Source organism: Macrobrachium rosenbergii, chromosome 45 (genome assembly GCF_040412425.1).
Source record: "Macrobrachium rosenbergii isolate ZJJX-2024 chromosome 45, ASM4041242v1, whole genome shotgun sequence".
NCBI lineage: Eukaryota > Metazoa > Arthropoda > Malacostraca > Decapoda > Palaemonidae > Macrobrachium > Macrobrachium rosenbergii.
This window is the reverse complement of record NC_089785.1, coordinates 23,092,547-23,111,132: the sequence shown is the minus strand read 5'-3', so window position 1 is coordinate 23,111,132 and position 18,586 is coordinate 23,092,547. Positions and strand designations below refer to the sequence as shown.

At 38.8% G+C, this 18,586-nt stretch overlaps 1 protein-coding gene across 23 annotated transcripts in view; it reads left to right on the top strand.

Moving 5' to 3' along the window:
- The window catches only part of LOC136830021 (glutamate-gated chloride channel-like), a 376,171-nt gene extending 358,653 nt beyond the window's left edge, over positions 1-17,518 (top strand). For 14 of the 23 annotated variants that reach the window (XM_067089219.1, XM_067089229.1, XM_067089220.1 and 11 more), the window contains one exon: positions 7,715-17,518. In XM_067089219.1, coding sequence (XP_066945320.1) covers positions 7,715-7,849 — 135 coding nt within the window. In that variant the 3' untranslated portion in view covers positions 7,850-17,518. Of the gene's footprint in view, positions 1-4,548; positions 4,614-7,714 lie in introns of all 23 variants that reach the window. The other 9 variants (XM_067089231.1, XM_067089239.1, XM_067089235.1 and 6 more) reach the window with 2 other exon arrangements.
- Positions 17,519-18,586: the final 1,068 nt, after the last annotated feature.

The window sequence follows — 18,586 nt, the reverse complement described above, 5'->3', positions numbered from 1 at the left end:
GGGTGGCTGGTGCCGCAATGGAATCTACAGGAAGAGGTGTAAGGAACTTGAGGGAAGTACATCATTGAGAGAGGCAACACTCAGCCCTTCGCCCATACCTCCTTACATTCCACCTTCTCCTGGGGCCTCATCAGTTGATCATACTCCTCCGCTAGGTTTCTTTGCAGAGGCCATGGCTGAAAACGTGGTGAAGAGAGTATTCTCCATCGTGATGAAGCAAGGTCAGGCTCTAGGCAGGCAGTTGGGTCGCATAACCTCCCCCAGCTTCCCGTCATCCCCCTCCCACCTTCAGTAGAAGGGGGAAAACAGGCAAACCCACAACCCCCCCTCCCCCTGGGAGTGAGAGCAAGGGTGGTGGAGGCAAGGGAAACAAGAAGCAGTTGAGATCCTCCTCTGCCTCCCCTAGAGTTTTGAGTTGAAACCCCTTCTGTGGGAGGCAGTGAGGGAACACCCTTCAGTTAATCCCCATAGCAGGAAGATTAGCCTCCCACAAGAGGGTGAGGCTCCGTTTATTGAAGCATGTGTTTGTACCCCGATAAGAACAAGTACCAAGTTTTTAAAAAATTTGTATTTTTCATAGGTATACAAACCATAGCTTTTATAAATGAACTAACCCTCCCTCACCACATCTTTTAGTTCCAATCCCTGCTACTGTGGAGGGTGACTCCTGGTACACTCAATGGATGAGGTAGGCTGTCTCAGGTCACGAGGTGACGAAAGCCTACCCAGTGGGATTTAGGTAGAGACAGTCTGGGCGCACCTTGTACGAGAAACTCCAACCGTGAAAGCTACCGTTCATATACCCAGGAAAAACAAAAATTACTTTACTTTTAAAATTTGGTATGTAGGGGTATTTTTTGGGGTGACTTGATTTCCTTGCATGTTTATCCTTTTATTTTCTAATAGTTTTGTTTTGTTCAGATGTGACTCAGTTTCAGTATCATAGTCCTGGGTACACAAGCACTTTATATAACTTGGCACTGTTTGTCAGTCTGTCACCACATTTCTTGCACCTGCACAGTACATTATTGGAAGGCTTGTGCCCTGTGTCTTGGTATTTTCTTTGCAATAACACTGGACACTATTAGGATCAGTTTCACTACACTAGTCTCACACTCTTTTGAACGTAGGCGCAGTATACGGCTTCAACGAGACTTCTTGTTCTGTATCTCCTATACAAGCAGTCCCCGGTTATCGGTGGGGGTTCCGTCTCTGATGGCGTGACGATAACCAAAAATCACCAATAACCGAAAATCGGTGATAACGGCACTTATCAGCGCTGATTACCAGCGATCGGCGCCGATAACAGGAGATTGGTGCACATCAGCGCCGAGAGTCCAGTTATTGTTGTCACTAGACGAGCGCTGTAAAACCAGATCGCCGATAACCGGGGCAGCCGATAACCAGGGCCTGCCTGTATATAGGCAGTGACGTAGCAAAGCTAAAAAGCAATTGCTGTATACCTCCCTTCAGTTTAGAGTAACAAGAATGTAGAAAATGGATGAATGTTTCAATTCTCAACTTTTTTAAGAATTATCAAGCATAGTTTAGGGTGGACCCCATTGGTATAACCCTCTACATTAAGTGGTAATATAGAGGACACCTCCCCTTTTATTTTTACATCTTTCATGTGATTTTTAATTTTGTTACCATGTATTCATTATTCTTCAACAGTTATTTCAAGGTAAGTTGATTCCCTCAATCCGTGATTAGGTTGAATGATGGGAAATCATTTTTGGTTTGAGTTCCCTAAATCATTTGCACTTTGCATTAATGACCTTGAAAACATTAGTTTTGCAAATGTCAGATGGTTGCTCCATCTTCAGGACTACTGCTATATCTGGTGATGCAGCAATAATGTCAAATTTAATATATTTAAGCAAATGAAAATTAATATTAAAAGAAAGAAATAAGGGAATCTTTGTTACAGATAACTTAATGGGATGTGGGTGTCATGGTTCAATAGTATCCTAGATGGCATTATTTAAAAAGTGTGACCAGTCCAACAAGAAGTACTGGTAACTGTATGAGACAGGATAATTGTAGGAATTACAAGTTTTGTCATGCGAGTTGTAGAAATAGATTGTGTCTGGATTGGAAATTGTAGATTGCTACAAGATGTTCCCAAGATCCAATCCATCATAGGATTGTGGCATTGTTCATTTAAAAAAATGCAGCACACATTGAAATAATTCTGTCTTGTCTTCAAATTAATTATGCTAGTGTAACCCATTGATCTAGAATGAAGGTCAACATTTCTTAATGTTTGTCCAAATTTCGACCAATAGCGAATGTCAAGTTTTGGAAACAAATCAGCTAAGGATTTTGGTCAGCATTATCTTTAATTTTATCTATCAGATTGCAGTTAGGCCTCAGTTAATGGCCCTAATCCATTCTAACCAATCTGTCTTTAAACAAAACAAATTTAAGTGGGAGAGTTGCTGGCATGTGTGTTAGATGGTTAGACAGATGAAGAGAAGGGGAGCCCCCCCCCCCCTCCCCTCCATAAAAATTACCGGAAACTTTGCTGGAAGTTTTTTCTTTTATGTTTTCTTCTGCTGCTTTCTTCTTGAGATTCGCTGTTTCTTTCTGTAGAAACCTATCCAGTGTTGATTGTTTTTTCCGGCATTTCAAATTTTTCCTAAAGTGAGAAGTATAATTGTCATTCAGCAGGTTTATAGCGTGGGTTGTCACAGCTTTGTCAGGGTGCTATTTTTCAACAAAACTTTGCACTTCCCCAATTTGCCCAAATTTCTTTTGTTAATGAACTAGGGACATCCTCTCTTCCCTCCTCAGTGCTAGTTAGGAACAGTTATTCGATTTTGTAGGTGTTGCTGAAATGTCTAGAGCTTCACTCAGCCTCCTTTTCAAAGAGGAGTGATTCAATGGAAGTGTGTTAATAGATCATGGAGACATAAAATTTCCTTACTAGGCTAATCTAAGATGAGCTTTTCTCGCTGCCTTTGTACCTTTGAACTCTATCAAAGACTGTTTCAAAATTCTCTAATGCCACCCATTAGGATCGGTTGATCCCTTTCTTGGTAAGAACAGATGGTGTTCATTGTGCTTGCTGAAGATAAACGGTAAATGGCCATCATAAAGAACCATCCAGTGTTTTCAAATGATCCCATCAGAGAACTGTCTGCTAAATCTTCAGGACTAATATTTCTGCGGAATTAGTACTATGCTAAATGTTACCCATACTTTGTCTGTGGAAAATTTCCCAAAGAACCACTTTGGTGTTCAAAATTCATATGCCTTCAATATAAATGCAAAAGTAACAGCCATGCCATTATTTAGAGGAAACTGACTGCCTGGATTTAAAGCAAAAGTGATGGTTTTGCCGTACCAAAACTGCTATAAACATCCCACCAGGCTAGTGCAAAGTCTGCATGACATTGCCTTCTCCAAACGATTCAGCAATCATATTACTCTAGTATACACAAAAGCTGAAATGATCTCAGATCAAAATACTGCAGTGGGAATAACTATTACATGAAAACTGTTTAAATCTAAGTAACTTGACTATAGCTAAAGTTTCGTTGAGAATGAAGAATCTGAGAAATTATTTTTTGGTCAAGACAGACATGATGAAATGAAAAGACCTGACTTTGAGCTAGTGTTAAAAAACAAAAGAATGGGGTCAGTAAGTCATCTTTTGGAGCATCTTTCGAGATGTCATGCAGGTCATCAGTTAGTTCTTCTGCAAGGTCCCTTGGTAGATTTCATGTTTCAAGCCCTTTGCTGTGACAATTCTGGCTGTTGGTTTTGATGGATTCTTAGTTTCCAGTGATATTGGTAGAGCATTTCTGGAACTAAATATAACACCAGAGGAATGACCTTAGACCAAACATTTCTTGCAGCCGAAAGCACCATTTGCTTGTAAAAATCTCTATAACCCTTGCAATTCTTGGTGGTCTTGTAATTCGAGTTAATCAGCGTGCATGTTCGAATCGTTGCTGTCGTCCTTGCTTCTAGAGAAGATGGAATATACTGTTATTAATGGCGTGTGATTGTATTTTATTCTGTGCATGTCCACAGGAGACCACTAATAAAGTCGATGGGGACACAGACTTGTTAGCGTTTTTCTTCCAAACAGTTCAGACTGATGATTACTGGCCTCTGATTTCTATTCAGCCTTTCAAGGATTTGTATATTCCCAAGGACAATTTTTTTGGCTGCTAGTTGCTTGGAGGTCATTCAGTCTAATATTAACATCACTTCTGTACCACGAGTACTGCCGCTCTCTTCTTCATCATTAGTTTTGCCCCGCTATTCATCCATTTCATTTAGGAACTATAGAATAACTTTGTTTTTTGCCTTGGTCATGCAGGTACTAAAAACTGGACAACTTCTGCTGTTCACTTCTGTTTATTATCAAACTTTCCAAACACTAACCATTTTGCTGATACTTATTATTCAATTCCTTGTGTTTTTGCATTGAGCTTTTTGCTTGCAGCCCAAATTTTCTTATTCAGAGTTTTCAGGATTGTTTTGTATTTGGTGGAAGACTAAAATCTCTCTCATTTTTATCAATTTTGTTAACAGCTGTGGGTATAACCTTCTGTTACTGAGAGATCATTTTTAGACTAAAACATGGATACTTCTGTAGGGTGAGTTGACTTTTTTTTTTTTTTTGTATCAGATCATTTTAAACTACTTTATTGTTGGTAATTAGTATTATGTTTGAACTTGATACTGAATAAAGGGCACAGTTCAAAAGACATTTCAATCAATTGTATCCAGGTACTCTATTCAAACCATTTAACCTGGCATTATTTGAGTGTTTCAGACCACTTGTCTCGTTTTCCCCAAATTTGATTCAAGTTAGAAAAACTACCTGATGAATCAGTGGTGGTTGTGTGAAATCCATGAGAATGAGATCCCCCTAATTCCCCAGGAGGTTTCTTTGGAGATCTGAAGGTGACATCCATCTAGAACATTTCCTGGCTTCTTTTAACATCTTGCGAACTAACATTGCACCAAGTAGCTAATGTTGACGCAGATTTAGTCAGGCGTACCCATGGTCATGCTACAGACATGCTTGGTTTGAATTTCGCTACCAATTTTGGTAACCTGTCGACTGCTTTTGTCAGTGAGTTGCTTAAAGATGCCAGGAAATGTTCTTGTTTAGTACAGTTTTAAAGTGTTCATTGCCAACAGGTCACTTGATTTGATACAAGGGACTGCAGTTACTTTATTATGGAATTTAGACAACCACCAACACTTTGTTTTATAGTTCTGTGTCTGCGTTTTCAAAATTACCTAGAATTCAAAAAATGTTAGTGAGGTCCAGTAAATTCTTAATGAACTAAAATATTTATAGTAGCTTAAAAAATAAACAGCTTGGAATATCAGATTCTTGGATAATTTGAATAAAGTCACCAGTGGTGAGGTCCCACAGTATCCTAGAGTGAGAGGTCTGAGAAAGAAAGTGGGTAATTCAGAGGCGTTGAGAGGGAGGAAAGGGAATTCTAGGAAGTGATGGATAACTGGAGTGAGTGAAATGGACAAAAGTATGTGCAAGATAAAGTGAATACTATAAATTGCACGGAAGTGTTTGATGTTCGTTGTGTGTAGGTGTAAAAACACCTAAGGTTTTGGAAGTGTTCTGCATAGGAATTAATCTGTTCAGCAGTTCAGGTACGAAAGTTAAAGTAACGATTATCTTGGTTTTATCTGGTTGGTGTAGATTAAACTGACCTTATACTAGCATGGGCCTCTGCCTAATGGTAGCCTTGAAGTAGGGCGAGGCATTAAAGGGAACAGAAGGCCTTATGTGGACCCAGGACCTTCCCCAAACAACTAAGACCTGGGAGTGTAGTATTTGGCAAATTGTTCCACCTTTTTACTCAAACAGGAGCACATTACAAACATAAACAGTATCAGAGTTGTTTCCTCTGCACAATCGACAGGATCACCTTCCCAAGTCATCCTGTACTGTCTTAGGTTAGCAAATAGGGTATCTAACATACCACGACATAGGAGCTAGCTGTCAAGTTGTCTTTTCACTCTGTGTTCTAGTTTTTAATGTATCCCCACCTGTTTAATTTTTCCTTTTGATATTTTGCTTCCTTTGGAAGCTAATTGAAGAGAAACAAGAAATAAGAATATCCATGAGTTCTGAAAAACTATATTTCTGACATATGACATCAGCCAATTTTCATAGGAAATTTGTTAACCTGTACCCCCATTTACTGTTCGTGATTTGTAGTCCGTTAGGTCTTCATTGAGCTTATATCCAACACTGATAAATTTCCCAGAGTATCTTTAAAAAATATGTCCATTTATCCCTCAGAGTCTTATATATGAGATGAGGAAGGAAGAACTGGACCAAGTAAAAGATTGAACTGACAATACACTGATGAAAACCAGATTTTGTAAAACTTTCTAGGTGTTCTAAATGAGAGGTGAATGGTTTGTGATAAGATTGCTGTTATTTAGAGCAATGTAATATCCTTGTTCATCCCTGCCACCCGTTAATTAATCTACATGCTCAAATCGGATGAGTGGACTCACCAGGGGGTCTATTAACTGTTCGTTAGTTCTATAACATTTTCTCGACTCTCGACCCAGCACTCCATGTCACGGTAATGACACACCATACTACATGGTACTTTTCACACATATTAATAAAGCTTTGAGTGAAAACTTGAAAACTTAACTTTGGTGAAAAGAATGATACACATTGGAGATTTTTCTTAACTTTCCGCCTACATTCAGTTTTTGCGAAACTTCAGCCAGTCACCCCGAGCTGCATTTTCCCTGAAGAGCCCTGCAAGATTTTTTTTTTGGCAAATCTTTGAATATGAGTTGATACATGGAAATTATTTAATGCCTAGTGAATTCTGAACAGATGTGCATCTGGTACTTTTTTTTGTATACCAGCGTATTGTCGTTTAGTATATTGTAAACTGGTGCACTGCCTGTCTCAAGTTTATTTCTGGGTATCCTTGGTAAAAGAAACTACTGCAGTTTCGTACGTTGGGAGGAAGACCAGAGAAATGTAGGCAGTGTTCTTTTAGCAGATTACACAATAGAAAGTTGCTTCCTGATTTAGAAAATTCAACTTCAGTCTTAGCACTCAAGCACACCCCAGAACATTACCTAATTACCTACAAGACTGGATTTGCAAGAATAATTCTGTGTGATAAATGTATGCACACACACACACATATGCACACAAAACAGATATTCATATGGGAGTGACCACTTCTAGACTTTAAATAAACCCAGACATTGATTATGTAACTGATCGTTTTCAACTTTTATTTTATTTTCAACAATTGTTTTCTGAAGAGAATTAACATACAGAACTCCTTAATAACTAGGGTTCCCAAGTGTCAAATTTTTGTAATGGTTTGAAGGAAATGTAATTGCTAAGACAAGATTCACTGTGGAAAGTCCCATGACATAAGTTTAGCAGAGATACTTTGAATTTTTCCTTATACTGTGATCACCAGCTTTTGCCATTTCTTATGTTTAAAGTGTGCTCTTTGAATTAGCTTGAGAAACTCTCAAAAGTTTTTACTTTCCATTTCCCTACTCTGTTTGATTAACTTTTTACTTAGATCTTAGCGATTAATTAACACGTCCCCTAATGTCAACATTATTAATTGATGTGGATGTATTCCTTGCTCATAAAAATGAAATTTACTCGTTATGTATCTGTCTGACGACACTAATGCCTTCTTTTTTCATCCTCTCTCCTCAGCAGCCCCGCAAGAAGGACCCTCCGCATCCAATCCGGGTGGCCAAGTCCATCGACGTAATATCCCGAATCGTCTTTCCCGTTGGTTATTTCATCTTTCTTTTTTACTTCTTTGCAACGTATAGGGGTTTTGGCTGAGTCGGCCAGTTCGCCGCCCCCCCCCCCTCTCTCCTCGCCCCCTTAAGCCATCTCTCTCTCTCTCCCTGTCTCTCATCACGGTATTGGTTTGTCTCTGCCGCCGAGGCCAGATATGTCATTTGTGTTCATCACCCAGCGGTTTTTCTATGTCAAAGTGTCCCTCCCACCCATCCAGAAAGTGAGAAGTGTAACAAAGTTTTTATGGATGTCCTTGTAGCCAGCAATTGCCCAGGTCAAATATTTGTATATTGGGGATTTTTTTTTTCATTCAGGTTTTTTTTTTTTTTTCCACTCATCCCAAACGTAGAGAAAGGAATGAGAGGGTCGAGAGTCGAAAGCTGCTCCGACCAAAGCTAATGTTCAGTGCGAATTAGTTTTATACGAGACGAAGCTTCGCCGAGAGGTGCACGGTACCAAGAAACGGGAAGAAGGTCAAAGGTTTTCCAACGAAAAGTACCGCTTGAGTGCAGTTGAATTTCATACACGAGATTACGAACCGGAGTGAATCCTAGGGTGATTTTTGAAATTTGAGGAGAGTTTGCTGTGGGGCACCCAACATGATCAAAAGATCTCATTCTTGACATCCATATGTGTATATAATACATATATATAAATATATAAATATATTTTATTCCTTGCAATTTTTGTAACAACCTTTATAATTTCCTTTGTTAGTGATAGTACTGAATCGCATAATGTTATATTGTTAAATTTGTTGACGGTAATGGTACTGTTTGTACGCGAAATGAAGAGAGGTGTTGGTGGGATGCTGGTGTAATAGAAAGAAAAATAATATATATATAAATATATATAATATATGTGTGTGTACATATATATATATATATATATATCTATATAATATATATACACACACACAGTGTGCACCCAATGTACGTAGAGGCTGGCGTGACTAACGTCACGCCAGCGTCTACCGATAATAACCGTATAGTAGTTACGAATCCATCTTGCATCGCTGGCTTTGGCCTATTTCCTAATGATAAAAAAAAGTGAAGAATTATTTACTAGTCTCATTAGAAAACCATCTGGCCATACTCTCTATGGCAAATGCATTTAAAACTTAACTCATTCTCATGTTCATTTTTTTGTAGTACTATTTATACATTCTTACATTTTGTTGATGACAATTCCAGGTCTTTTTGTTTCCAACACAATGTGCAAAGACTTCTCATTTGGTGTTTTCTATATATTGTAATGATTGATTCTGTACTATCCTTAGTTAAGCTGTTGTTGTTATTGTTACACTTTGTTTCTGTTATGCCGATTGATACGAATAAGACGTTTTTTCATGAATATGAATCTCGAGAGCTTTGCACTGTCCGCGGCGCCGGGCAATGCTCGGCGCACCGATCGCAAAATATACATGATGATGATGGCAATGATGATGTATATTATGCCGTTTCGAAACTGTAGCTTTCGCTAGATGAGGCACTTGAGGGGGAGTCCTTTTTTCGGGGCCAAAGCACTCATCCTTGCCAATTCGCTCAGTGTAAGTGTCGGTGCAACTCCTTGGCCACACATACCTCACCACTGAAAAATACGAGCATTTTCGCCTAAAAGAAGAATGTTGTGTACCTCATGATATCATCATTCACCTAGGAAGATGTAAATGTTGTCATAGAATGAGGAATTGCTGTAGGAAAAACATGAAAAACATCATGACTTAAGTATTCATACACATTTCATCCATAATTATTCTTTTTTTTTTTCTCCTATAAAAGTGCTTGAACTGTCCTGGAGTTGAAGAGAACGTAGAGTTGAAGGCACCTGGCGTGATAAAAAAAGGCTGGTTTGGTGTCATGGCGCCCCATTCATCAAATCATTCATATATGTATAGGCATTTTTCCACGCACTTGTAACACACCAAAGTCATTCTGTATATCATTTCAGGATTCAGAACCTTTGCTGATTTTCCCGTTGCCCGGAGAAGCCGGTATTGAGGCTTCAGCGGATTGTGATAGTGTACAGTAAATTTATTGTTGAGATTTTTCATCGAAAAGCCAATTTTTATCCGATAATTTAGAAGAGCTAGGATAATGGTCACTGTAGTAAATTTAGTAGGAATGCAGAACTTACCTTTGTTCGTTTTGAAACTCGAGAGGAAAAGAGATTTATGAATATATTTTAGCCAAGATTTACATTAGTGGAAAAGAGACTTATTTTTCACTTTTGCAGGAAAAACGTTTTTTTTTTTAACTGATAGAAATTGATGATAGTATTCATTGCTTTTTAGAGTTCTCCAAGAATTTTGATACTTAAGATATTCCCAGATAGTTCCGAAATACAACTTTCTGTAGATTGTTTTGATACATTAGTCAATTGAGAGTTGCTTGTACATTTAGTAGTATTCTCCTATTTGGTTCCAAAGTAGACAAACTGCCGTCACCAGTTTGTGATGTACATAAAAAGCTTTTTTGAGTCTTCAGATATTCTCCACTGTTACTTAATATTATACTAAATGACTAATGCTTTTAGTGACATAACAAAAGCACAAATAATAATGTTAAGCATCACCCGTGACCCGTGACGACCACGCGCGTGGCAAACACAGTTACGTGCCCCGCGCGGGCGGTCGTCGTCATTCATGAAATTTTCCTGCCACGCTGATCTTCGCTGCATTTGATACCCACCAATCACCAGGCGACGCTTCCCATCGCAAAGCAAGCGTTTGATGACCGCCAATTGCCAGGGCATGGCTTTGGTTGCGAAGCAAGCGTTTGATGACCACCAATTGCCAGGGCATGGCTCTGGGTGCATTGCAACAACGTAGTTTCTTCAACCCCTGCGATCAGTCGCTAAGACGTTCCGCGTTGATTTCTCCATTCATTTCTCTCCTCCCCCCACCACCCCCCACCCCCCCTTTGCTATCTTGTGTGCCTCTATGTCATTCGTCTCTCTCAAGCCTATTGTGCCTTTTTCAGTTCTTTATGAAAAACATCGAATCACACTGAGGAAGAAGGAAGTTGAAATGGGAAATAGATATTAAAAAACGGAAGATGCAATAACCACTTGGCATTTCATTGTTGTTCCAGGCGTCCTCACTCTTGTGAAGGAAGGATAAAAGACGTTCCCTTTGCACGCAGCTCCGTTTAAGGATAACTGATCAGAATATTGGATTCCTGCGTAGTAATATATACAGTAAGGTTTTTCTTAATGTTAAAAAAAGACGTTTCGAAGCTCCTTAGGCTGCAAAGCTAATTCGCAATTATTTGGCCAGCTTTATTTTTTATTTTTTTTTTTTCAGATGGACCCCCCTTAGGCTTGTTGAATCTTTAGCTCTTTTTAAACATTTTTTGTGGGAATGGCCCAAATTGATGAAGGTCTTTTTTTTCAATTTTTCATGAATGTAATCGATAAAATAAAAAATATATGCCATTATGCCTAATTATATTTTCCAGAAAAGACTATTTATATGCCCTCAGTCTTTGCTGGGACTGTTCTGAACTTGTTTGGTGCCTTGCCCTTATAGATATTTCAGAAGGATGCTGCCTGCCGACAAATAAATGAAATTCATTATTCATTGCTGCAGAGACGAAGATCTTTCTACCTTCGCGGGTCGTTGCCTGACCGTAGCGGCGGTGTTCGTCGAGGAGACACTGAATGAATCTCATTTTCAGACAATTGTATCGCTTTTTGCCCCCAAAAGGAAACGTCCTTCTTTTTTTTGAGCATTGGCAAGCGGCTCCTTTGACTTTTGAATCACCAAAAAGATGCCTCTTTAAACCAAGCGCACCCGTCACTATGCCTGAAGATATAATTAACGTATTTAGTCCAAATACATAGCCTCTATTCTTTCCTAAATACCCAAGTCAGTGCATGATATATTATTTTCTTACACAGTCAAAGTTTATTAAAGTAATTCTATGATAAAATATTTATACTCTTAAGTCAGTGAATTCTGTCCTGTCCTAAGTGCACTGAAAGCTTTAATCTCTAGGTTTTTCTTAATACTGTACGTGAAAAAAAAAAAGTAAGAAGTAAAATATGACTACGTAATTGACTCTAACAGCTAAGAAAGACCCCCCCCAAAAAATAAGTATACAGTATATATAGAGCCATTCACTTTTAGAAGAGAAAGCACTCGTTCATATGAAGCCATATGAAGCCATTTAGTGATCTCATCATCATCTTTGAAATGACATCCACGTGGGAACCCACTCCGCACGCTTCCGCTACTGTTGCTACCACTTCTACCACTACTACCACTACCACTATTACTACTACTATTACCACTACTGCTACTACTACTGCTACTACTACTACTACTACTACTGCTACTGCTGCTGCCGCTTCACTAGTTGACGAGTAGCTAGTGTGGCAACGTACCGGCGAGATCACAAAGTCAATAGAGCTCCTAGAGAGATTTTTTGCTACAAGTGGTGTCAGTACAGTAGTTAGTCTACGCCGGCATCTCGTAAGGTGGTTTGCAAGCATGCTACTACAGAGTAAAAAAAAAAATGTTTTAAAAAAATGATCTAAAAGGCTTTTTTTCGGTTGCTGAAAACATGAACAGTTTAGCAGAGGTGAACAAACCAAATCCTGATGTCTTGAACGGTTGGGATTCAAGTACAAGACGTGATTTTACGGTAAAGTAGAGAACTTGTTCTGCAACTGATGACTCTGTGAAAACTTGATTCGGATAACTGTTTGTTATCCACCAGTGATTCTTATATTTGTACTAAGGCCTCAGAAAACATGAAGAGATATATATATATATATATAGTGTATATATATATATACGTACTGTATATGTAAGACTTTGAAGGAAATCAAGCTATGCTCTCACGACAGTGTTTGAATGAGACGTAAGAAAGGCGCATGCAATTTTTTCGAGCCATTGCAGTAGCTTTTAAAAGAAATAATTGCCTAAACAGCTCCATTCTGTGATCACAAAATATTACCTTTTTTTTTTTTCTTCTCTCCACTGGCTGCAGTGCCCTCCTCACATGTTGGTTGTTGTACCGGAGAAGACGTTTGTTGTTAGAAACCTTCAGAAATGTGCGAAGAACATTTCTTTTTATCTCTACATCATGTATGCAGGTTAAGCGCTTTGTATTATGTATGTATTTTCTGTTCTCGGTCAGTGAGCTCTGTTGGAACTGCGTCTCTCTGTCTCACGCAGGAATCGTGTCCGGGAGAGGGGTTTTAAAAAAATAAGAAAGATTCGGGTAGTCAGATTTCTTCCTTCCTCACTCTGCGGAGAAGTTCAGCCAATCGGGAAATAACTGCTAACGTCAATTGGTGCTCTTTAACATTGCAAGGGGGGGCTCACTGCGCCAGGGGTCAGCAGTAGGAGCGTTAAAACGGCCCAAAAATCTCGCTCGTCCAAAAACGTTTCGCCGCGTTTCGACAGAAAGGGTTGAGACCAAGAGATTTAGATACCACATAGAGCCCACTGACCTCATTCCCTCTCGCTAACATTCACTGTAGCGAGCTTCGGTCCTTACCGGTATCAAAGTGTACATAGAGGAACCGTTTGTTCTCAAGTTTGTTGGAGACATACACCAGACTCATAGCGGTCCGTATACTCACAGTTTTCCTGAGATTCTGTAAACCGGAGGGTTGAAGGAAATTCTAAAAATTCACAAATCCAGTCATTTTTTGAAGGAGATATCAAATGTCAAAAAAATTTTCATTCAATCTAGTTTTGGTATTGATCAGGTGAAGTAATCTGACTGTTAGAATAAGTTGAAACGCTGAGTTTGTATTGGAGACGATTCGATTGTCACGACACAGTATTAAAAAGTGTTGCAACAAAGTGGTAATTATCCCGAGTTGTTGATTTTCTTAATTGAAATTGAAAAGCTTTTATAAAACTATAGTCTCATTTTTCATTTGTGATTGCTTGAACAGTATGAAGTATGTCATCAGAAAACCTAATTGTTAGGTTGACTTTGGATAATTGAAACTGTGTTGCCGTGTGTAAAGGACAATTTGGGGGAATATTAATTAGGTTAAAGCATTGTAAACCAGAGTTAAATTTTTGTGAATGTATTCTGTTTATTTCCTAATCATATTTGTAACAAATGGTCCAACACACTGAAAAGTATCATCACTTACTGTCGCTGATGGAAATAAGATTTGTCAGATTTTTTTTTTTTTAAACAAAAGTCCTCAGAATGCTGTTCAGTTTTGTAATCAATTGGTGATATTGACAGAATTAGACTCAACCTATTTTTGTCAAAATCTTTAGCAAGAACTGTAGAGACTCATTTGTGTTCCTAGTCGGTGGTGTTGAAGGAAATGAAAATGTTGTTAGTATATAGAAACAAAGCTTTAATACTGTTGGAAGTAAACGATGTCGAAATTGATGTACGCAAAATTCCAGAGATTGTTTTCTCGTCAGAATTTGTCAGTTTTGCTGCCGCACGCCGCTGTGAGTGACATTCTCACTTACACATGGAATTCGCGCCTCACCGCCGCCACCATCCCATTTTTCATGATGTTTTTGAATTCAAGACACATTTTCGACACTTTTTCAATAAAAAAAAAAGTAAGAGGAAGAGAGATACGCACTCGCCAAATTCTTAATACTGCATACGGAAATCATTTAGGGCATGTTCTTAACTCCAGAGTTTTTAAACTTCGTGCGCGTGTTGCGAATGCGTGGGCATGTGTTGCTGCGAGCATCTACGTACGTGTGTATGCGAGCTTGTGAGCGTGATCACATGCATTCATGAGAATCATACATTCAACCACTAATGCTTAACATATACGAGACAGTTCGTGTGGCAAAATTTATGTTTCCATTTTTCCAAGCGAGGGATTAAAGAATTCGATTCTTTGTGTAAGTGACGTGAGACGTTGCCAAATATCTCTTGAAAGTGAAAAGAAAAAGTATTCGTCATGAGGAGACGTGTTAGGTATTCATTTCAAGCATTTTATATTCCCGCAGAGCAAAAGATATTTGGCAAGAGAGAATTCTTTAGATAGGTCCAATCTGCTCGGAGACAATACATACTGCATGATATCAGTTAGGAGATATATATATATATAAATAATATGAAACCTGAGTTTATGGTTTGATGTCTAGACTCCAATTTTTGACAGTTTTTATGTGCACCTTTGTAAACACACGGAACCTGTACTCTCAAGTCGCATTTTTCGACATTTTTTCATCTTTGATTCAGAAGAGAAGTTTTCATGCAACATGGCATCATATGGAAGACAGGTTATTCACCCCCAAGTCATTATCTCTCACGATTTTTGTCTCTCATTATCACAAAGCCCAACCAATATATATAATAAAAAAAAAGAGTGAGTTTTTTAAAGCGCTGCCTAAAACTGGCCCTCTTTTGGAGGAAATTTGCACCTTTCCTGGGTCCAAAAATGGTGGCAGGGAATTGCTGGGTCGAGGCCGTCGCCCGCTTCTTAAGAGGGACCTCTTCGTGAAAAAAAAAGAAAACGTTAAACTCGTTTCCCAAATTTGCATGTCGTACCTGAATGATATTCCCGCGGTCAGTCAGAGAGAAAATGAAGGATTTCGGAGCACCTCTTTTGACCCTCAAGAAGTGGGTGACCTCGACCCTGCGATGACCTTGCAATTATGACCCCCTTACACGCCAGGCTTCAAACCACAAGGACTTAAGAAATCTGCTGGTGTCGGACTGGAAGTAGAATGGGTTGCGTTGGGACTGCCTGCTGGTCCTCAAAATTGTTTGTGAAAATATGGTCAAATGCAGTTTTTTTTTTTTTTTTCCTTTCACTTATCTTTGACACCGGATGAAGAGCTAAATGTTAAGCGTGCTTCAGAATTGCTTGGAAGTATGGTTAGTGTTCATTTCTTTATTCCAGTTTTGTTCACGTTTGTTACTCTCAGTGATTAGTCTTGCTCTGCTCTGAAAATATGAATCTGATGACTAGTTTTAGTTGCTACTTTTCAGCATATCGAGTGATAAGATGGTATTGGATAGTAAATGAGTTTTGCATATCATTTATAGTGAGAATTTATAAGCGTGTGACCATTATTATTATCACAGTTAGAATATGAATGAAATGCCTTGTCTGAAATGAAAGTAATTTCATTTACAAATTCAATTTTACTTAGTAAATTACTTTTTTAATAAATCATCAATATTTCTTTTTGGGGTTCTGTTATTTCCATTTATCAGATGTCATCATGTATTGATACCAATGTAATTCTTGCATTTGTTTGTTATACAATCACTGCATTCCCAGGAAGCTTTCATCTTTTTAACAAAATTCACAAGAGAAGAATTATGAATCCATGGGGTATTTCCCAGACCCCCGGCAAAGTTCGGGGGTCATTATCTAGGACTAATATTCCTCTGGGGTCATTATCTTTATGATATTTACAGTTTTTTGTTTGATTTTAGAGTAATCCCCAACGGGCTTGTGCTAAACACGCCGCAAAGGCGGATACATACCAGGTTAAAACCCCTGGGAGTCGTTGTCTAGGAAAGATCTGAACCCATAAATATCATTTCTGGTAATAGGCTTGTATGATTTTTTTCAGACAATTTTATCATGTAAAAATTATAAAAGTGGTTTGTCAGTTGTTGATCATAGACAAATTCTGTGACTGAAAAATTAATCGGTTTTGTTTTAAACATAGAGGGCATTTCTCAGAGTGAACGTGCCCTGTTTTCCTTCTTTGGCGTTAAAGAACTCCTTAGAACAGAGCAGGGCAAGATGAACATGAAACAGTACAGTATTGGACTCTGAAAGCACTTCTGGATCTGCGCTGAACATTGTGATTTTCACCTCAGTGTTATGTCCCAGTAATTATTCTCTCTCTCTCTCTCTCTCTCTCTCTCTCTCTCTCTCTCTCTCTCTCTCTCTCTCTCTCTCTCTCTCTCTCTCTCTCTCTCTCCACTGTTCTTCTAAGGTGGCTTCTTTCTTAAATGAATTAGCATCTGTAATGTCTGCATAAGTAAGGCTTCATCACAGGAGCATGTCTTCAGGTATTTTTTAGCATTTTCCCTCCATATTTTGAACCAAGTAGCCAATGTTGGTAGCTGAATTGAAGTGGGGCACATTCTTGATTGAATGACGTCAATGAAACAAAATGCACTACTTCAATTTTCTTGCCAAAAAAAAGTTGGTTGCTTGTGGCAAAAGTTGGCTCCAAAATCCTAGAAGATCCAAGGAAAATGAACCTGTGAAATTGCCTCAAATCTTTTAAGACACTCCTGTCTTGCCTTCAGCCTATAACTTTCCGCTCCCAAATGGCTTTCATTCGAGTCGTTCCGCGAGACATTCTGATCTGCATTGCAAGCGCATTTGACCATATTAAGGTTCTCTCACTCAGAAAGTAATGTCATTCATATGTTTGTCCGGGAATCACCCGCAGTCTGTCAAACGGGGTAACACCTTCCCCAACCCTGCCTTGAATCATCATTTGAAACGTCACGCAATGAGAATCTGAAACGTAAAAACCTCGAGCAGATGTGAAGGAACTTCAAATTGTTGGGGGTATATACAGTATATGCAATTACTTTCAGCTGGTTTTTCTACCAAACATTGTTACTTGCTGATAGTGCTCTGAGAATCTTGTTGTGAAGAAGTGATCCGCGCGCGCGCACAACCAGATGGTGTATGTCCTTAAGATGTTTGTCATGTCGTGGTTTCCTGTTTCTTTATGTATATAAAAGATGTATATAATTTTGCATTAAATGCCCTACTCTACAATCCAACTGAGTTTAATTGTGACCTTCGTTTCTGCACTGTTTTGTTTGCGTAGCTAGACGAGGCAGTGAGATAGGCCTATAGGCCTATACTAGCCCTGCTGAAATATTTGGAAGTCGGTTAATTGTACATAGTCACTGTAGTACAGTACAACAGTTGGTGTCTGGTTTTGGCCATCTCATAGGTCCCAGCACTTGGCATTTGGCCAGAACTCTATGTTCTATTCAAATTCATTGTATTAATATGTATTCTTGAATAAGTTCTTGTAAAACAAGAGTCATAAGTAACTTAGAGCATAATGTTGTAAGAAAGATTAGCATATATATATGTAGGCTATATATACATATACATATATATAGCCGTATTATATCAGTCATCCTTCAAGGAAAAGCAACCACTTCCAAATATGTCTTCCTACCGACCAAATTCCCTAATGAATAAAAGATCATTCTAAACATCTGGACGTTCAGGAGTCCCCACAGGGAGCACACAGTGGTAGCCTGCCCTGAAGAATGACGAGACTCCTTGTGCAGTGTCAAGAACATGACCATAATCTGAAGCAGGTGAAATGTTAAGGAAATATCGAAGCGCCACTATCAACTCGATTTCTTTTTGGATAGATGGTCTGGATTTTGAAATCAGGTAAGGCTGGCTTTTTGTATTGAAAGGTAAAGTCTCTCTCTCTCTCTCTCTCTCTCTCTCTCTCTCTCTCTCTCTCTCTCTCTCTCTCTCTCTCTCTCCTAAATGGTGTGTCTCTGCATTGTCAATCAACTGCTGTGGGTGGACAGAGCTTAGAGAAAATGAATCGATAAAGTAAAGTGGTGAGTCTGCCCACTCCATCAGAATGTATAACATCATTTCGTAATGTTAACCAAAAATATAATAATAATAATAATAATCATGAGTCTAAGGGAATTGAGCGTGTTGGCAGCACAGGTACGACCTTGTGCAACACATCAATGTGGCGTTGCCTTAAATAAGATTAACGAAAATAGTTCACAGAATTGCTGGTCATATTCGCCATAACTGTGATTTTAGCTCCCAAAAATGACAAGGAAATTGAAAGGTTCA